Source organism: Neolamprologus multifasciatus, chromosome 11, assembly GCF_963576455.1.
Source record: "Neolamprologus multifasciatus chromosome 11, fNeoMul1.2, whole genome shotgun sequence".
Lineage (NCBI taxonomy): Eukaryota > Metazoa > Chordata > Actinopteri > Cichliformes > Cichlidae > Neolamprologus > Neolamprologus multifasciatus.
Window position 1 is genome coordinate 28,430,846 of NC_140449.1, and position 22,010 is coordinate 28,452,855.

At 40.8% G+C, this 22,010-nt stretch overlaps 1 protein-coding gene and 1 long non-coding RNA gene across 10 annotated transcripts in view; one reads left to right on the forward strand and one right to left on the reverse strand.

Annotated features, from left to right (window-relative positions):
• Positions 1-22,010, reverse strand: part of LOC146508724 (uncharacterized) — a 376,303-nt gene that overhangs the window by 197,667 nt on the left and 156,626 nt on the right. The window lies entirely within an intron of this gene.
• mef2d (myocyte enhancer factor 2d) overlaps positions 1-22,010 on the forward strand; it is a 100,099-nt gene that overhangs the window by 24,136 nt on the left and 53,953 nt on the right. For all 8 annotated transcript variants that reach the window (XM_085178147.1, XM_085178148.1, XM_085178150.1 and 5 more), the window contains exon 2: positions 12,872-13,261. In XM_085178147.1, coding sequence (XP_085034273.1) covers positions 13,208-13,261 — 54 coding nt within the window. In that variant the 5' untranslated portion in view covers positions 12,872-13,207. The remainder of the gene's footprint in view (positions 1-12,871; positions 13,262-22,010) is intronic.

Sequence of the window (22,010 nt, forward strand, 5' to 3'; positions counted from 1 at the left end):
GTTTGAAATCACTAGATTTCTAACATGAAATGTAAGTAAAACGAAGATTGGCTCTGGATGCTGGCACAGATAATGTGGAGTAATTAGACAGCCTCATTGTTTGGATGAGTACATTCTGTTGGAAATGTTCATCTTCTGAGCTTTATTATGCTGTGAGATTTGTCGTAAGGATGTGAAAATGTGGAAAATTCCTTAATAATGTAGGTCACATGCGAGAAAATAGCTCACACTAGTGCCACACCAAAGAAAAGCTTTGTCATTTTTTTTAATTTACCCCATCCTCGGGAGGGAGGCAGATTTGCATAATCAGGGTATTCACTGTCAGACCCTTGAAAGCATATCATGCTTATTCACAAACCTATTAGTCATTTGGTACAAAGACAAAGTACCAAATAAGCTTGTCTTCAACAAAACCTCTTGAGTTTTTCTTTGTCATAGCACATCACTCAGGTGGCACACCTTTCACATTGAACAATACGCAAAAACAAATCTTTTTGCCTTCTCTGCAGCTGTTCCAAGGATTTGCAGTTACATGGATGGATGTTTATCATTGCAAGAGCTGAAGCTTATATGCTTTTGTGTTTCCTTTAAACATAAATACACTTGCCTCTGGGCAAAGGAGCTGCTTTCTTTTACTGCTCTGCTAAAGAGGAGAGAATAGATATCCTTTGCTTAGTGTTTGTGCCTCCCCCACCTCTCCTCAGTGCCGGATCCCCACCACATGTAGCCAGCACCACACAGTCTTGGCCTGCGCTTGCAGTCAGTTGTCAGTGAGAGCGGAGGTAGGCTCATAGATCCCCATTTTAGGCTCCGGGCCAACACCGTGTGTTCAACATGGAGAGCCCCCAGGCAGTCGTGCACACGGATGACAAATGTGGATGGCAAGTGGGGGAAAAAACCTGGAGAACAGGGCAGAAAGATAAGGCCATCTGAGCAACCGTGTTTGTTGTCGAAGTAATTGTGCCCTCAATACTCTGACATTAGGATTGTTGGGTTTAGTAGTGGTGTATATTTTCCTAACCATGGGCAGATTTCCTGCTCCAGATACACAAAGGGAAAACATTTTTTCTTCTCTCCTCTTACAGATTTATCCATATAAGTTACTGCTGCAAGATGAATATGGCCTTTGGAATTTTTGCCCCTTGTTTAACCCGTTGGGTTCTTGGCACATACGTGCCTGCACCCATACATGTATTCACTGTGTGTGGAAACTCAATGACACAACTGTTTAGCAGACTCCTGGCCTCCCATTTCCCACACCCTCCGGCCCCCCTTTGGAGATTTCAAGGTCAGGAAAGGGCACGGGCTGAGATTCATGTCTTGGGAAGCAGAGTCGCTGTTGCAAAAAAGTCACAGAGAGCCAAGCGCTCCTTTTACAGTGGTCGCTGTCAAACAACCGTATCTTACCAAGATCAGATCTTCTAGGATTTGGATATGGTATCAGATCAAAACAGCAGTGGTCCACATTGGAGATGACGGGGAGGTGGAGATGTTGCAGTGTAGCTGTTTAACAGCAGAATTTCAAAATCGCATATTGAACGGTAGGGCAGAAGGGCACAAGACATTACCGGTGTGTTGAATTCTCCGACAGCTGAGCATTCGAGCATATGTGTGTATTGCATTGCATTGCCTTTGTGTGTGTGTATGTGTCCAGATTTTTGGGGGGTGGGGACCTCAGAGAGTCCAGAGGATCAAAAGGTATGTAGGCAGCTGCCACCCTGTTGCTAGCAGCTCATGATCCAAATGGAAGATGTATAGACACACGTGCACGAGGGATAGACTGGTGTGCAACAAGGATCTCACACCCTCAGTTAGGCAGCTAATGACTCCCTTACTCATTTGGCACACATACATATAGCAATATTCTGTTTAGCCTATAAACTGGGAATTACAATAAACACTATGTCATAGCTTAGTAAAATTAGGTTGTTAGTTATCAAAACACAAGTTATTAACTTTTGCATTTATCAGCTGACGATTTCAGCATTCCAACATGTTTATTGAGCGGGCATATTTTTCCATTTATATTTCTCAGTTTTATTGTCTTTCATGTACTGCTAACAAACAATCTCACTGTATTATTTTACCACAGTGGAGCAGGTCAATCTGGCTGTGATGATCACTAAAGTGAAAGTTTGAGTAAAATAATCAGATCAGATAATAACAATTTTATGCTGAGCAAAAATGCAGATTTTTTTGATAGTGTACTGCACTGTTTTTTTTGTTTGTTTGTTTTTGCTGTGGCATATAATGTCAAGTTTCATATTTTAACTATCAGTTTAAACTTCAAGGAATGAGATTTATATTCAGAAAAGAATCTATTGTTCAATTAGTTATAATTCAATAAAGTTAACTATTGACCTACTAAACAATTGGAAATGCAAGGATTTGCAGTAAATGTGCTGAAATGTGGGGGGAAAAAAATTCTTTAAAGAGCTGACCAACACACACCTCATTTGCTAACATAGACTATGATGAATTGGTGGCAGTTGCTGAAGGCATATTAGGGCAAAGGGTGACCTGGGAGGGGTTTATGGGTAGAGAGGGGGATGAGTGTACTGTTTAATTGTGAGGAGTGAGGTAGAGTGACTAGAAGCAGCAGCAGAGGAGGGGGCTTGGTGGTGCTTGGGGTCCAGTAAGAAGGGTAATTTGGGGCGTCCAGAGTGAGGTGTTCCACCAGCAGTTGTCACTTCGGCAGTCGATGGTGGGTGGAGTGGCACATGTGCTGCTCTAAGCTGGACTTTCTTTCTATTCAGGACTTGTATACCTCTGCAATCTTTGACTTGGACTACTTTGGAACTATTGACTTCAACATTGTGTTTTGTTTTCTGCTGTGTCACAGAACTTCCAAAACAACTTTTTGGCACCAAAAATCTTCGCTGGTAAGAGCAGTCGATAGAGATGTTACAGTTGGTTTGAGTAAATTGATTTGATGTGAAATGAATGCTATGTTTCTTAAAACCATGAAGAGAGAAAGTCGTTTTTTTTCTTTTAAGATTTCACATTACCTCGTCTCTGTTTAAAAGTCACGTTTTAGCTGAAGTTCTGAAAAAAATGTTTTTCATGAACATTCAGAGATTTCTCGGGTCTCTAATCAGTCCAGGAAGCAATCAGTAGGTCCTTACGAGGTAGATATGGAAGAGTGTGAGGTGACTTGCTGTGTGGCCGGCTGTCCTTTGTCATCTGTTGAACTGACATCTACCCAAGTCCCAAATGTGCTGAGAGAGGCTCAAGAGTGGAGGGAGGGTCTGTTGTAGTGATTTATGGTCGAAAGCTTGTGTTGTTGTGAAGCTCATAACGTCACACCTGCTCTTTTTCTTCCTTGAATTGAAGGCTTACATGACCATTAATGGTGAGTTGAGTGCCATGACGCTTGTGCCCTTGACACCTGTTAAAACTATGTTCTGCACTTTACGTATGGTGAGATCGCATTGAATACAGCTGCTGGGGTTCTTTAACATTTGCGATTACCCTGTTTTCACTGTGCTTTTTCCCAAAAAAGAAAAGAAAAACACAAGGTTAATAGCAGGAGGTTGTTTTATCCTAGAGATAATAGGCTTATTTTGATTTCCAGGCTTAAATTGATTTGTCTGCCTTTGTGTTGTTTGTAGAAAAAGAAATTACATCAGGAATTTGAAGGGTCTTGTTCTACAGATGGGCGATTATTACATGGATCGTGCGCTGCACTGCTGTTGCTTGCTCCATAGTGATCATCATTTAATTTTGGGATGATGACAGGAGATGCGTTTTCCTTTCTCAGCATGGTTATGATGTTTTTTTTTCTCATTTCTACAAGTTTTATTGAGTTGCATTGGTGCCTTCTGCTTTTTAAACCAGTCGGAACAAGAGCGGATGGACTTGCAGGTCTCCAAGCAGCTGCTCCGCACTTGTTTTGAAAGGTTTCTTGACAACAAAGCCGACCTGGCTCGATCTCCTGTGACTAGATTGAAAGATGCCTCTCTGAGCTGAAGGAGCTTGTGCTTTCTAATGACCACACACACACAAGCAAAGCAATCATGACTGAGTCTGTGTATATCTGTTACCAAAAATGTTTTCTATAGGGAGAGTGAAATTGTTGAAAGGACTACAGTTACTTCTTAGAACAGTGGTGTTTGTGTGTGTGCGCCACACTCCGCGGAGTGCTTGTTATTACTGAGTACCTTTAGCATACTTGCGGTGCCCACATTACACAGTTAATGACAGATAAATAAACATAACGTTTGTGGTGGATGATAAAAATAGGTAGGTATTTTCGTGCTGGAAAAAAAAAAACAGAATTCCTCCTCCCACTCACCTGCATTCATGAAAATAAACCTGACAGCACTTGCGTTAAAGCACTATGTGTTAGAGCCAGCCGGTTGTCTTGATCTTACCTGTCTGGCTCTTGCATAAGGTCCCATTGATGAAAACATGTTCGACTAGTGATGTCAAACTATCGTACGCACGCTGGCTCGGGCATGCACGCCCTTCGTCCTCGAGTGTCACATTGATGTCATTAGTGTTTTGTCTGGCGGGCGTTCTTCTTTGTCACATACCTTTTGTTATTGTGCCGCAGCACATTTGAAACGGTGGGAAAAGCTTTCAGGGAGGAAACCTGGATTCCACCAGACATCTCAAGAGTTGCATTTCAAAACTGTTTGCCCTAATGAGGCAGATTATAGATTATAAATGATCTGATCCCAAAGACAAACAAAGCCCAACGTAATGGGTAGTACTTGAATGAATAATAAATTCATTAAATACTGCCGCTGCCAGAATAGCTCTCATTTATAAATCAACTTGCAGCTGTTTAATTTGCTGTGATCCAAAAAAACAAAACACTGTATGTAAGAGCTAGTTCAATGTAATGGCACAGTGTTGATTGATTAGTTGTTTATTTAGTCATTATCATACAAGTTTATCATGTCATTTTTTTTTTTATGTCCTAAAACTGTCAGTAAATAAAGAAATTTATGATCACAGGAGTTCTCAGCTTGAGGGGAAATTATCATGTCTGAAAAACAAATATATCCAACTTACAATTACACAAACAGTAAGAAGAAGCAAATTATGCACATTAGAGTATCTCCAAGCACTACGTATCTGAAGATTAATTAACTCATTTTAGATAAGGTTATTTGATCAAACAAAAATAACCATCAATGGCATGTTTAGCTGAGATTTTAGATATCGGTTTCAGGTCTTGAAAAAGCATCTAGAAGACTCGATTCGATTTACTTTAAGTGACTGTAATGCACCTTTAAATCGATGCAGGAAAGCTTCAGAACTTGTAGTGACCTCTTATACATGCAAGGCCACAGCAGCTCTTCAAATACATTTAAAAAAAAAATGCCTCAAGCCCTTATTAGATAATCTGAAGGATTTCTAATCAAGAAACGGTTTCGCATTTTTCCTATTTGTCACAGTTCTTACGCAGTTACAGTTTATCATTTTAAACTTCTACCTCTGGCTCCTGTAATCAGTCCACACCTTTCAGGGACAGGAGTGCCCCTGAGCATGTTAGGAGCTTTTATCTTTTGGTCATGATGTAACCCAACAGGCCAAACCGCATTGTCCATGTTGGTGATGCAGTGACAGGAGCAGGTCTCAGATCAACAACAAATTACATTTAAAGTATTGTATGGCCTGCCAACAAGTCCCCTATACTCCACATGGTTTCTAAACTTCAGCAAAAAAGACATCTTTGTGAATCTGTGTTTGCACTCGCATACAGTATATACGTGCATTATGGGTATTATCGGGATATTTTTGCTGTATTCATGCCAGAGGCTATGAGCACAAACAGCAGATCAGTGACAGTTAGGGCGCCTTGTGTTAAGTGCGTAGGTGTGTTTTTTCTTTTTGTGCGTGCTGTTGTTTGGGGTTTTTTTGTATACGTGTTTGGGAGTGTGTGTACGTGCTCGGTCAGACTGCAGTATTGATAGCGACCCAGCAGTGCGGGCGTGATTCACAAGCCATGAGGCACAGATCTTCTTACTACCCCTCCCATCCCATCTCATCTCTTGCCCCAAACCACCACCACCTCAGAAGTGCTGCCCTTGCACTGCATCAGCCCTACCCACTCTTTCCCACCTCTCTAAAGTCTCACCCATGATTGGTTAAGAGGAGAGGGGGGAAGGGGGAAGGGGAGATCATATTCCACTGCCAGGGTTGGCAGCGCTGAAGCGCAGGCACAATCACAATCATAAGCCAGGCTTCAGATACGAGGCCAGCAGCTCCCTCCTCCTCGTCCATCTCCCTCTCCTCCTCCACTATTTGTCACCATGCCCTCCCTTTACTCCACCTGCTGATATTCCACAAAATCAGCCATAGGGTTTTGTTGATATTGTAAAGATGCATGCTGGGTGATCTGAAGCTTGAGTGGTCTGGGAGCTGTCTCCAACAGTTGCCCGGGAACATGAGGCAACAGGCTGTAAATATCACACAGCTGGTGCTGGCAGAACACCCTCAAGGTTGGGCTCGCCGGGTCACATTTTCAGTGGCCCAGTTACACGCCAACCTTTTCCCAACCCCCAACCCTTCACTCTCAGCCCCACTGATGGTTCTATCTGTTTCCCAGCAAGGAGCAAATCTATTAGACTTTTCCTCCTCCTCTTACAAAACCCGATTCATTATTGTAATGCATCTTGAAGCTGGTGTGCAATGCATGAACCTTGGCATTAATGCCTTCAAGATGTCAGTGTCTCAGTGCCTATATGTGTTTGCAATTAAGACATGGGGGGGGGGGGGGGGGGGGGGGACTGGAAAAGACCAGGGGGAAAAAGTGGATAGAATCCCAAGTGGATGCTTTTCATTTGTGCAAGAAAAATGAAATGTCTTCAAATTAATTTTCAGCTTACGAATTAATCAACCGATTACCACTGGTTTGAGCTCGGCCTGCCATTTAACCTTCAACCTTTAAATGCCCCTAACACTGGAGAGTTTATTTCTGGTCCTTGTGTTTTTAATGAGGCAGAAGAGCATGTTCATATTGATCACCCTTCTGGTCTGCTACATCTTTTCTGTTTTTGGTCAAATTAAACCACAGGTGCAAGACCGCCTCAGACACCTGCTGATTTGATTTCATTTGATTCCCAGTTGAACAGAGCATCTGATTGGATCATTTGTCAAATTGTATTTTGTCCAACTTGTCAGACCTATTTTGATGGAACCTTGAGTGATAAATGAATATTGGTACATTATTGATCCGTGTCTGCCTCAAACTGAGCCACAGATCAGTCATTTTCCAAGCCTGGTGCAGAGGTCATGACTTCAACAGCTATATCCAGGCAAACTGCACACATCTTGAAACATGAAGCCCTGAACTCCTGTGCAGATATTTAGGCTATGTCTGTGATATTTTGCCAGCAGGGCCTGCTAAATGATATTTTTTATATATTTCATTAGCAGTCAATATAACTTTCTTATATTTATATCATGACAAACGGTCACTGTTACTGATAGTGCACTTTAGCTTAGCTTCCTTTAGAGGATCATGTATCTTTTTGCCAGTGACTGCAAAAACCAACAAGTTTGCTGGTTTGATTCTTTTCACGTAAGCTGTACCACAGAGAGCAATTTGTGATACCTAGCTTTCTACTGATGTATGAGGTACTCACTTATAGTCAGCATATTATGCATAGTAAATGGTGGCTGGCACATCACCAGCCACCATTTGCCACCATTTCCCTCCTGTCAGAAGATCTGTCAGGAGGGAAAACTTATTTTAGGACCAAAAAACAAAACATTTGACATCAATTGACCAGACACTCCTGTCTGACACAAACTGACTATCAATCCCAGCATCAGTAAGAGTTATCGAAGTGTAATTTGAATTGAATCTTTTACACTATTTAAAATTTGTGTTTCTTGACTGTGGCTTTAAAACACCCGATACTTTTCCACTTTGTGTTGTTAGCCAGAAGTTACATGAACCTCCCCAAAGTGCCAGCTACATCAACATTGGTAAACAGCAGCCGGTGATTCATGGGGCATTTTTTTGGATTATGTATTCTTCACTTAAATGCCACTGGCTGGTGATTGTGGACCTCGGTTCAGGGTCACTGTCTGTTGTCTGAAAAAGACATTTTTTTAGCAACTTTAATGGATGCTTTTTCTCGACAATAAGAGAGTTTATTGCCTCAGTAATTTTCTTTGAACAACTGTGTGAACATTGTGCCAGTGTTGTTGGGTTTTTTTTACTTTTATTTTACTTGGTCCTTAAGTTCAGAACGGCCTGTTTTTACAGCTTATTTTATTTCCTGTGTTGAATTTGTTCTCGATGCGCATTTTTGTGCTGGTTTAACTCCCGGATTTGTGCCAGTTTTTTCATAACCATTAAACGTTATACATCTGCTGGGTATTTAAATTGACCCTCATTACAATTGGTATAAGCACATACATATAGGTTTCAGACAATTCCCATGACATTGGCAGCTTTCTGTCCATAAAGTGTTAGAAACTGATTTTAGTCTAGGTTGGTGTAATCATAGCTCGGGCTCGAATGGACAGCGCATAGTGGGTGTCTGCAGTGGAGCTGGTTGCGATCAGCTTTAGCAGATGTTGGTGCTGAGTGGGAAAAGTAATGGATTTCTCTGTAGTCCTTTGGCAAGGCTCCAGCAGCCGAGAACCATCTTCACCACCACCACCACTACTCCTCCCCCTGACGGCCAACCCTCTACCGCTGACTGTTATCTCTTTGCTCCAGGCTGCTCCACTGCCACTTTACACACCAGGATGGTAAAGAATGGACATACAGGAAAACACACATAAACACAGACAAGCACACAGACAGATAATACTCAGGCCTGACCAATATAGACGCGCTAGTGTTGTACTGGAGATTTATCATATGGGCATACTGATAACCTTCCCCCAAAAATGTTTTAAGCTTAATGACTAATGTATTTTCTGTTCATTATGAGCGAGTAAACATTCATCAGCTTAAAGATCATTGGGGAAAACAATGCTCATAACTTTAGAACTTTTCTTAGGATCATCATGTTTCTTTTTAACCAGGCTTATTCTGTCTCAGACTCATTTTTGCAAATTAACTCAGTACAATGATATAAGAGTCAAGTTGGGGCAATGTCTAAATTAGCATTTTCTTGCATGCCACGCAGTCTATGTTCATTCACACTAGTGAAAATAGCATATAACATACATTTGTAGTTATTAGCTGACATTGCAGGTTGCAGTGCGACACTAAAAAACCCGTGCCTGAACCCATAACAACAGGGAAAAACTGCTGAAATAAAGGACTCGTAGTGTATTTTAATTAAAACTGTCCTGTTTCAGGTTTTGTTCTGCTTGAATTATCACTCATTTCTGACCCAAATATCTCACAGTAGCTGTCAGACTTTAGTGTGCACACACAGAGATGCATCATCATCTGATTACATCATATTGTCCATCGTAAAAGCCAACAGAATGCTATACTGACAGAGATCATGTTTTACCCAAACACCCTCTTTTCCTGCTACATTTTGTGGCATGCAAGTGTGTCTCTTTCCCTCCAGGTTCTGGCACATTAAGCCCGTAGCAGAAACATTGGTCGTATTGAATCAGAAATATCGAGGGCAGTGTTAGCCTCGGGGGCAGCCAGGCAGGTTGTCAGAAGGAAGGTCAGTAGTTCACAAACCTTGACTGGCTGGGAAAATCTGGATGGCATGCCCTTTAGCAAGTCATTTAACCCCTGATTGCCCAAAGGAAGATTTTTTTTATTGTCTGACTGCAAAAGACAGTCGCAACAGGAAGCTTCCAGCTACGGCTCTGCATAAAAGTGAAGCAAGTTATTGCAGAATAGAGTATTCTTGTCAACTTTTTCCTCATGAATAAATGTTAAAATCATAATATAGCCCCTGTACCTCGTGGGTTTCCACCCACATCATTGGAATAGAAGATTTGATGCTTTGAAATGTTTAACAGCCATAGCAGTAGATGTCAGGGATGGTGATGCACTGCAATATTTTCTAACCATTCTTTTTATGGACTAATCTTTGTTACAGACTGTCCTAAGGCTGTGACCTGATGTGCCCTCGCTAGAGCTTAGCTGACACATTTCTACAGTAACAGTATTTTTCATTTTTATGCTCTTTATGATGCTTTCTTAAGGCTCTTGAATTTGATGACCAGATTCTCAGTTGGCTTGCTTTTCTGCATTGTGCCTTTTTTGTCTGTCTGAAACAGCACATTATAATGGATTACATTTTTTTTTTTTAATTGTCAGATATTTTGAGGCTGGTGGGGTTTTTTGGTACATACTATAGAATGTAGTGTGCATCTTCAAAGGACACTGAAGACGACCCCAAACTGATGTAATTAAGAAGAACAGAAAAGAACTGACATCTTGTACGAACACTTTTTTTCATTTCTAGATTTCTTGTGTGGTAGGGCGTCTCTGCTTTGGTACAAAGTGTATGAAAACATCTCGCATTAGAAGCCACAAAGCTTTATTAACTTCAAATTGCCCAATTTATCTAAAGAGATGATGAATTTTTCATCAAACCTGAACAGCCGATATTTGTGCTCAAAAACTATAGAAATGTAGCACAGCTGTACTTTCAATGATTGCAGTTTTCTTAAAAGTTCTATATTCCTTTTATTCAGTTTTCCTACCTCCAACCGTAAGAAATTGTTAAAGACTAGCCTTTCAATGGCCTCTTGGGGAATAAAGCATATAAACGCATTAGGCGTTCCCCAGGGTGCTAATCTGGGTCCACGGTAGATTCCTAATTATCAGTGTTTATCTTTTCATTGTCCAGAGCCTCTCTATCACTCGTGTCTGCTCAGTGAAGTAACAGACACACTCCAGGCTCTCCGCTTCCCATGTGAGAGCAGAGATTCTGCCTGACATCAGACATGGGAAGCGAGCTGCAGCAGCATGAAGGGTAAAAGGTCGAGACTTGACCACCCCAGGCAGATAAAGCAGCCTTTTCATGTGTGATCAGCCCACAGCCTAAAGACAAATCCCTCAGTTTGCTGCCTTTGAACTTCACTGCAACTGCAGTGAGTCCCCTACTCGCTCTGTGGCCGACAAAGAGAGAATGAACGCACACCCTATTATTTTATTAAAATGTTTCGCCACCACTTCTTTACTTTCCTTCATTTGAAGCTGAATGAAAGGAATGAATGTGCAACATTAAGAAATGCCTGCTCTTTCCAGGAGTACACTAATTAGGTGATCCAGGTAGAATTCATTATCCTTTGCTAGTTTTCCCGTTAAATTGGTGATACTGAAAATGGAGACGATGAGGATGAACGAAAGCGGATGAGATGGATTTTTATAAAATCATTTTGTTTAAGGGGCTGGAACAAAATATGTGAAAGATCTTGCCAGTATAATACATTCAGTTCCTGCAGCTCACTGTAGATGCTTAGTGTAAAAAATCAGGCTCAGGCAGCCTCCAGTTCTCCATCAAGCCTTTTTACAAAGCAATTATGACATTCATAACACTCTTTCTTCAGCCCCCTTCCACTCTTTCCCATCAGTGCATAATTCATAGGCAACTCATCTCCAAAGCTAAGCCAATTGCATCCTCTCTAAACGAGCATGCAGTGCAGCTCCCACAGCAGCACAAAAGGAATGTCAGTCTCATGACAGACTATTTCACGTTCTTTGTTTCATAAGAATGGATGTAAATAGAGGGCGTTCTTCTGCTGCTGCTCTCCCAGGTAGAGGGAATGCAAACAATGCCGCGGACCTGATGTGTGTACTTGCTGCTTTCCAGATGATTTAGCTCTGTAATTCTGCCACTTGGCTGCCACTGTGTGTGTGTGCGCACGTGCAGGCTGTGCTGTGTGTCCACACAATCTGTATGTATATATATAGAACGCTATTTTTAAAGATGAACCGTAAATAGTAGTAACAGGGCCTAAAACGGTCTTTGCCTCTGTTGCCATTTCTGGGCTGCTGCCGTCTCATTCATTCATGAGTTTGCATGAATTTGCAGAAACACTCTGGGCTTTCTCGCTCTGACTTGCCCTTTTAAAATATGGACTTCGTGATGTACCCATCCTCTGTTTTTGATCAGGCACCGTAGCGTATCCCAGACCACCCTTATTTCATGGTTAGTTAGACGTATGAGTGAATTAGACACACGTTTTTACACTCGTCATCTTTCGCTGTTCTGCATGGAATTAGGTCAGCATTCAGTTTAGGTAATAAGGCGTAATGATATTAATGGTCAGAAAATGACATTCGCCATCCTGTCTTTTAAATATGAAGTGTCACTGGAGATCTGCCCACTCATTTTGTTTGCAGATGTGTCGGGTATCTTTCGGGAGAAAATCTATTTGAAAAGACTGAAAATTGCATTTTAACCACATTGATTATTTATATGGATATTTCATGGATTTAAATGGAGAATAATTCCCTTCAGCATAGTGCAGATCGTCATATTGTCTTGTCACTACTGAGCTTCCTGTAGAGAAATGATCAATGCATAAGACGGTGTTTTGAAAATGGGAAATGAGCAGAATCCGCAGACTCTCTAATGTGCCTCTGATCGGGGATTCACATTCGGCGTGTCAGGCGGCCTGGGCTGGGCAGCCGGTTGCCGTGGGCGACCAGCAGATCAGTGATGTGGCGGTGATGCCTCTAATGAAGCTGACACAGCACAGCCTCCCGACTCGCGGGCCCCTGAGGGCCTCTTGCTCTGCATGTAGAGCCACAAACACTCCCACCCCCCTCACCTACTCTTCATTTCAGCCAAATGTGCTTCTGATTTGATGGTGCCTCAAATGGATTGCTGCATCATTTATTCTCGTGTATATGTTGGGTTTGTAGTAGCTAAATAAGGTCACAATATACAAACAAAGCCTCGCTCTCCTTGCCCTTTTCAGAATCTCTGTCTCTCTCAGCCTGATAAATGTCTCTTGTGTTGTTTTCCAGAAGCTGCCCAGCTGAGGTGAAGGGGAGGGCAGAAGATCCAAGTTCAGCTTGAGTGTGGATGACCTGCCCCCAGAAACAGGACCATGATCTGAAAAGCGTGCTGTACACAGAGCCCCGTTCTTCCTTTCTTCCTTCTCCCTCTTTTTTTGTTTTTGTTTTTTTTCTATCTTGCTGGTGAAAGCCTCCCTGCCCGGGTGCTTCAAACAGGGTCAGTGTGCACAGCGAGGGCAAACTGAAAGCGAATAGAGATTCAAAGAGGAGCAAAAGTAACAGCAGCCATCCGTGACCTCACATCTTGTCACTTTCCCCTGATCCTCCCACTGCAACACCAGAACCATGGGGAGGAAAAAGATCCAGATTCAGAGGATCACTGACGAACGCAACAAACAGGTTAGAACAAATGACCTGAACTGTCATGATATGGAAAGTAACTCCTGTTAAACTTTCCTGTTTCAGAAACCATTAGAGAATTTAAAGAACTAAAGTTTTCAACAAAGTTAATATAAGTAGCTGGATAATTATAAATAGCTGGATTTGTGGATCAGTCCTGTGGTATTTGAAAATGAATCCTGTATCGACCCTGTTTCATGTGCATGCATAAGGGAATCCCAAACGCTCTTGTAGTGAAGAATATGATAAATGTCATGCAGTGTTAGGTAATCAAGATTTAATATTGAGTTTTATTTAATTTTTTCAGGAGCTTAATTTCATAAAAACTGGCATAATTATTGTAAGGAACTTGTAATATAAAATGAACACATTAAATAGCTTGTTTGCTAATGTGGTCCATTGCTATAGACATTATGTTGTTCATATAAGAAATGAATTGCACAGCTTATACATTATGATGTACATTTATAATAAAGCTAGACCTTGCATTTGTTAAAAAAGGGGTAAGTATCTCTGCACAGACAGCACTAGATGACTTTGATATGTCACCGAGTGTGTATTTCTCCTGCTGATAGCACCACTGTACAACAAGGCAGTTGTATCTGACCCATCTGGAGTGATCGTGGGACAGTTTGTGTCATTACTTTATCTTCGTCGGTCTCAGTTTCCACTTGCTTGAGAAACGTGCAGCAGAAAACACAGGCAGCACACAGTCCAGACATTGTTGTTAACTTTGTTAATGCACTCATTAGCTATGCTGTAGCTAAATGGTTACACTGAAGGCTAAAGACAAAATTAACAACCACACACATATTTGTTTAATTTCTGAGCTAAACTTCACGATCCAGTCGGGAGTGTTAAATGACCCATATATAGCCAGTAGATGCAGGCTTTCACTGAGCTGATTTCTCTGTATAGCTCACAACTGTCCTGCTCAGATCTAAGAAAGAAATGATCGTTTTCACTTTTCCAGCACTGAATTCCATTGTGGTGACAGAATACTTTAGCTCAGGCAATAAGAAATTCCCACAGGGATCCTTTCCGTTTTTCATACGTCCCATGTAGCATGAACAACATAGTTGCAGCTCTCTCAAGAGTGCCACAACAGAACAGTATAATAGCATTGTGTTTTATGAGGCTCATATGTGTCGGGGGGTTTCTCTGACACCTCCCCTTCCTACGGTGGAAAAAGAAAAAAAAAAAGTATGATATTTCCCCAAAAAACAGACTCAGTCCCTCTGGTTACATCAGTGGCATTGTCAGAGAGGATGAAAGGGTAAATGATCCATCTAAAATGAGTCAACTGGTAAATGGGCTTCGCTCCATTGAGCAGATTGAGTAATGGATTTGACGTGCCCACCTTCAAAAACAGAGAGAGAAGAAAAACAAGATGGAGACAGGCGTAGGGAGAGAAACAAGGTGCCTGACTGAATAAGACCCGAGCAGTGTAAAAGCGAGGTGGCCGTAGGGTCTGGAAAAATCATCCTCAGTTTTCTTCTCATCAATCTTAGCAGGTTGCGTTTCGATAAAGAAGAGGAAGCAGTGCCTGCAGGGGGTCGGTGAAGTATGATGACTTGTTATTCATCAGTACACAATTGGACATAAAGGAGGAATGGGTTGTAGCTGTTTCTGCTCGAGCAGCCAGTGTTTGTGTCAGGCGTTGAACAGTTTATCAATAAGGTGATGAACTCTGTGGTAATACATGATCATAATGTCACAATCCCAAATTAATCATTGACTGCGATCAAGCGATTTCCCCGCAGAAAATGGTTTCTTAATCACCAGTCAGCGTGATGACATTCTGATGCTCATATCGAACCGAAGCTGTAGTGAGCATTTACATTTCACCTTCTCTCCCCCCCCCCTTTTTTTTCTTGTTTATCTGATGTTCTCAGTGAGAGCAGTTGACACAGTAAAGCAGGATTCAGTTGTTCTCTCAATGACATTTAGTGTTTGATATGGAACAGACTATGAAATAAGTGGTTTTTAGATGCTTTCTCTGTGTTGCTTCAGCTAATGAACAGTGCAGCTTCTGAAAGGAAATCAAATGAATTTTTGGAGTACATGCAGCCCGTCACCCTCCTACATGTTGATTCAGAGATGCTGCCATAAGCTCTGCAAAATAAACAGCGTTCAGAGTGTGGGCCCCGGCTGGAAACATGACAACATCTCAAATACCACATTTCTTACAAAGACAAAGACGCATGAAAAAGAACAGGACTGGCATGTTGGAATGCTTTGATTTATTTGTTTATTTCTTTTTATGGAAGAGTGTTTGTCACATCAAAGACAACACAGAAAGAGTTGACTTTTCATTAACACTGTGACCCATTTTAGCAAGAAGATGCAAGAAGAAGAAAGATTCGCTGCCAGAAATCAAAGAATCCCGAATCGCTAATCAGATTTATTTATTTATGTTAAGCAACAGCTGTAGTGCATAGTGCAATGCAAGAATTACATTCATCATCGGGTTGTTTTGGAAATTAAATTTCAAGGAACAAGAAAACTCACTTGAAAACTATTACTCCAGGGATGCTAGTATAAACTATCCGCTTAAGATTTATGTTTTTGTTTTGCTAACACTGCCCCCAAAGTTAGAGATGATATTTTGATTCTGGCTTTGCATCAGATTTTGGGACACTTGCTGTCCAGTATACTGCTCCTCCATCTGTTTTTCTTTGTTAAGTCTAATGAGTATTGTAGTCTATTATTAGTCCATCATACTGAACTGATTGGAGAAAACGTGATTTCACAGACGTCTCTGTGATGTGTAGTTTTAAATATTAAGAAACCCTTGTGCCTCAACTCCCATTGCTAAGCATTTTCTGATCATTCAGATTAGAAACTGTTAAATAAAACATGCATGTGCAGTAAGCAAATGGGACTTTATCAGTTTATGGTTAATTCAGATGATCAGCTATTAGACACATCAAAGCACTTCTTTACATTTATGCAAATATTTATCATTTTAACATTTAAACCAGCTCCTGATACAGATTTAGCACATTGTAATGAGTATTTCTGTATTGTCGCTGAGTCTAAAAGTAAACTAATTTAAGCTTGCCGTGCCATTCATTTTTTGGGGGGGGTTTTAACATAGCTGTTGAATTAATTGTAGGCCTGTAGATCAATTAATCGGGGCAATTTCATGCAAAATGTTCCAGTGGGAATTCACATACCCATCTGTAGAGAAAGAAAATAGATATGAGTCAGGTGTAAACTAATCCTCAGCGGCACCCCCCAGCCAACTTTACAGCTTTGATGCATACATTCATAATTCAGCTAAAATCTGAACATGAACTTATCCAAGCTAAAGATTGTTCTACAAAGTTGAGCATTTGCTTTTTGCTTCCATCTAGCAAAACATAGAATTCTAAGCCATGTTTCTGAATGTGCATGATCTTTTACACATGAAAAAAATCTCCTGTGCAGTACTTTTTTATGAGCCTTGAAGCAGCTTTCAATAAATATGTTTTTAAAATATCTGTGAATGGAAAAAGGTAATTGTGCAGACTTTTTTCTTTCACTGCTAAATAAGTTGAATTTCAGCATTTCAGCTGATCTAGATTTTTTCCAAGTGTAGCCCATTGTTGAAGAATAATCAGTCTCCTAACTGAAGTAGTTGTAGTTATAGCAAATTCACTGAGAGTCCACAGGATTAACATTTTAGAACAGATAACTTTTGCATAAAGAAGTATTTAAAAGTCTAACGATTTATGAAGCATTAAGCATCAATCTGTTGTGTCCGCAGCGATGTGGACACTGTATCGGCCTGCTCTCTTGAAGTGAGAAGTGATTGTGAAAGCAAAGCTGTTGATCTCCATTCCTACCCACACCTGTGGCCACAAGCTGTGGGTAGTGACCGAAAAAATGAGATACAAATTGTGGAAATGAGCTTCCTCGGAAGGGTGTCTGGGCTCTCCTTTACTGATCTCAGTTGTTCACGGGGGGTTCAGGGCAGAGCTGCTGCTCCTCTATATTAAATGGAGCCAGATGAGGTGGTTTGGGCATCGGACTAGGAAGCCTCTTAAGGCATCTGTGAGGTGAGATTTTTTTGAGCATGTCCTTCTGGCCGGAGACCCCAGGGTATACCCAAGACATGCTTGGGTAGCTTGGAACACTTAGTGCTCCCCTCAAAAAGAGCTAGAAGAGGCTGCGAGAGAAAGAAGCTAACTGCAAGTTGACCCGAGCACTATCAAGAACAATCTCGATACCATTTGAATTATTCTCCATAGAGTTTCTTATCTTGCATATAAATGGATCCAATGCCACTCTCTTAGACTGCAATTTGTAGCTCTCATCTTGTTCTGTAGTTCATCGTGAACTGTAGTCCAACGTGCAGAAAACCCCGGTGCTGAGATAACCCACGTTGGAAAGCAGATCAAGATTCAATTTTGCACATGCACTGTAACTCTAAACTTCTCTAGACATTATTCAACAGAATAGCACATGAGAAAACAAATCTCTAACACACTAATATTAGACACTAGATGTTTTTTTGTTTTTTTTACCTGTCAGCTATTGCACCGATTTACACCGATGGCACACATAGTTGTTTGGTGAATTCATAGCTAGCAGAGGGATACTGTGTGTACTGTATCCTGCACACTCAACCCAGGCGCGTTCTGGCCTAAATCAGTATTTCCAGTAGTAAAAACTCTCTGAAGTGGACTATCTCCTGCGGTGTGCTGTGGAAAAGCAGAGCTTTGACCAATGGTCCAGCATCATTCTCCCAATATTTTCCAGAATTCATATGTGAAAAAATGAAGGACAATACAGTGTAGCGATACCATAGGACAAGAGAGACTCTGGAGAAGCAGCTGATTATATTGCTCATTTGTTTTTGTTTTTTTGTAGCACATTTGGTTTTTTTTTTTGTAGCACAGTTCTTGGCAATTAAAATATTACTAGAGGAGCACCTTAATTAAAAGTGAAGAGGATATTGTAATGGCAATTTACAGTTCAATTCTGTCTCTCATTTACACACAACAAATGCAATTCCAGTAGATACAGTTTTATTTACAATAACTTTGCTATGAATCGCTTAACATTTTAAAATAAAAATAGCATATCATGGTTCTGTAGATCCTTGAAAACTCATACCTGTACTGATTAGTATAGTGAGACCCGGTGTATTTATTAATTAATTAATTTTGTAACTGTTCAAACTGTATGTGTGAGCGAGACTGTAAGCTAGCAAATGAAAAAGAGGGTTTTGGCTACAGGAAACAGCAAGAGGAGGTTGTGGTTGTCAGTGGTGGTTTCCTCATCCATCTGCCACACAACCACAACCTCGCCAAGACACATGCACGCACGCACACGCACTCAAATGAAACCACTCGCCCCCTTTCTTTCTTACTCTTCTCACTGAGGATGTCTTATTCTTCAGTTGCCATTGGTTACCTGGCAATTCAGCTCTTAATGTCAATTACCTCCAGCTTGTTTATCCTTTGTGGTAAACAGCAAGATTGAAGCTCAGGCCGAAAGTCACTGCCCCACTGCTTACTTTTTTCTAAGAAAAGAAAAAGAAAGACGGACAGAGGTTTTGTTTGGGATGTGGGACTGATTTTGTTTGCTTTAAGCACTGGTGGATGACCTTATAATTTTTTTTTAGGGAGCAGTTGTTGTTTGCAGTGGCTTCTCTCTACATCACCAGTCTTGTCATCCCGCACAACTGTAATTTCCTCCCTTACCAACATCGCCACATAATTTATCTGCTCATTCTGTGTGTGTGTGTGTGTCTGTGTGTGTGAGACAGAGAGAGAGAAAGAGAGGAAGAGGAGTGGAGAGATATGTAGATAGGCAGAGAGATAAAGATGGGGAGGGGGTGTGGGGGGTGAGATGATGGTAGCAGTGTGTGATGAGGTGGGAAATGGGGGGCGGAGGGGAGGAGAGGAGTCGGTTGCCCATGGATACGACCCCGATATAATTTGATTTGTGGCAGCAGGAAGCAATGAGTGAGCGAGTGCGAAGGGAGGGAGGAAGGGAGGATGTGGAAAAAGCAAGAGAGAGAGAAGAGAGGAAGAGAAAACGAGGGCGAGAAAATAAGAGAGGAGAAGGAGGGATGAGGGAGGCTTAAACATGTCGGGTGCAGAAAGGAGCAAGAGATGGAAGAGATGAAGTGATTGTAGGAGAGAACGATGCACAGATTGAAGGTCTCACTTGCTGCTTTTCCTGCTTTCATCCTCAGTGTCTCTATCTTATCTCCACCACTCTATCTGTTCTCTCTTTCTTTCTGTATTCAATTCATTTCAATTATAGTTTCAGTTCAGAACTCAGCTGCCAGCGGAGCAGCCTTCTGCCACAGAAATGTGGCCTCTGTCGATGCAGGTAAACCCTAGAGGCAGTATCAGAATATCATTAATACGTTTATTTGGCGACAGATATATTATAATGCATTGTAATGACCATAAATGGACAAAAACAGCTCAACACTCTCGCTCTTAAACATAAAACCAGAAGATGGTTATTCCATTAGGGTTGCAGTTTTGCTCTTAAAAGCCTAGTAAATGCTATTAAATTTTGATGAAGACTTTTTTAAAGGTCTCGAATATCTGTAAAAAATTGCAGTGAAATCAGTGCAACGTTTGTAAAAACACTTCACTAAATATTAAAAATGTCAGAAATATTCTTGATTTTTTTCCAATTTAAAAGCAAACAAAGTAAACCAATCGGTCCATTGCTGAAATTAATGTAAAATAGCTAAAAATCTTCAAGGTCAAACATGTGACTCCCTCTCCTTCAGTAAACATCACCAATCTCCAGATGTACAGAACAAAAAGCTTTCTAAGAATAAGAATCAAAGGTTTAAAGGGACTTTAGGACTTAAGGTTACATAAGAAAGTGCAGTAAACTGCAGGAAACTTGTAAGCATGCTGCACTTCAGGTCACAGCCACAATCATTGATGTCACAGCAGGTTTTTGGCTTGCACGTCTGATGGAAAATGTGTTGATGTCATTCGTGGGTGGGGCCTGAAGTGCAGCATGCTTGAAATCTTTCTGCCTCTTCAACACCATCTGTGTACACATTGACTTTTATTTCCATTTCTCCCATATCAAATGCTCGATATTGTAGCAGTACCTGAAGCCTTTTCTTCTTTTTCTTCTGCTAATCTTCTTCTCCTTGCATGTGTTTGTGTTTGTGCAATCCTGTGTGTTTAATCCAAACAAAGCCAAATCTCTCTGGATTGTAAATACCAGTTGGTTATAGCAGGGAAGCGCTTCTAAAGCCAACCGGCAGACAACAAGGGACCCTGTGCTTTAGCAACACTCCCAGTTCTGTTCAGCTTGTTCACAACTGAGCGGGCTTGTACAAGAGTGTGTGTGTGTGTGTGTGTGTGTGTGTGTGTGTGTGTGTGTGTGCGTGTGCATAAGGGAAAGGGAGAAATAACGTGTGAGAGAAGGAGAGTGCGGAAAAGAGAGCAGGAGAGAGTGTGTGACATAGAAAGAGCGCATGGAAAAGAGCATATCATAGTGTGAAAGCGACAGAGAGCGAGTGTGACGGGAGAGAAAGGAGTGTACGGACTGAAGGGAAAGTCTGTGCACAAAATACAATCTGAGTACTTGAAAGAGCATGTTTAGACACTCTGTCTAGAAGTCTTTTTTTCCTAAAAATGTCTCTATCTTGTATGTTTAATACACAGTGCTTCCATGCAGTCAGTCTTGCTTTGTCTCAGATACACAAACCGTACGCTTCAGCGCACGATTTGTGCCGTGATTAGAGTCTGGAAGTGCAAAAAGCTCAAATTACACTTTCAGTTTAACTGAGAATAAGTTGGTTTGAATGGCTCTGGTCCAAAATGATATTAAGTCAGGTCTTGAGGGTGAAAAGCTCAACATTTGCGTAAATGTGCTTTTTTACTTTCCTGCCAAGATTGAGAGTCACAGTGAGGTCAGATAATTTACTGTAAAGCTGCAAGTTGTCAGTTTTACTCTTTGGTTTTTCATCAGATAAAACTGGATATAACATGACAATTAGAGAGCTTTAGGGGAGCTTTGACAGATGCTAGCTGTCGCTTATTCTACAGTCATATTTAGTATCAGTTTTACTCTCAGCATTTGACAGATTTCCCAGTGTGTTCGTTTCAGTTTCATCACGCCTTGTGTCTTATTTGCAGATTATAGTTTTTTTTTAATTCTGGTGAACAGATGTTTTATTTATATCTATATGTTTTTATTCAAACACATTCAAAATTTGTTGTATTTCAAGCTGAAATAACAAAATTCATTTCACTTGCTTCATTTCTTTTATTTATTATTTGTAAAAAAAAAATGCTGAGTAGAACTTATGTGCACCGCCTGCATCCTTTTCAAAATATTGGCTTTAGTTTAGGTTTAGTATCTAGTTTGTCTTAGCGTTGGTATGTAATTTGGGTTGAATGAAAGAAATATGGTTATCAGCATGTATTTTTCTTTCTTTTTTTTTGTAAATGGTTGCGACCTGTACATTTTGACATTTTAATTTCGTAAGTGAACATTACTCTAAACAGATCCTGAAGAAAATTTTCCTCTCGTGAAAATTGAAATAGATCTTTCACTAAAAATCTATAATCTGTGGCTTGTTGCCAGATCCACACTCTAGCTCCGTGGCCCACATCATCATTCAGGACCAAGAGGCTCCATGAAAACCTTTTTGCCTTAGAACAAGAAATAAAATGTCAGAATATGTAGATAATGCCCTTGTTTTCATTTCAGTTTAACTTCATTAATAGAGTGTTGTTTATAATGTTATAAAATTACAATTGTTTTA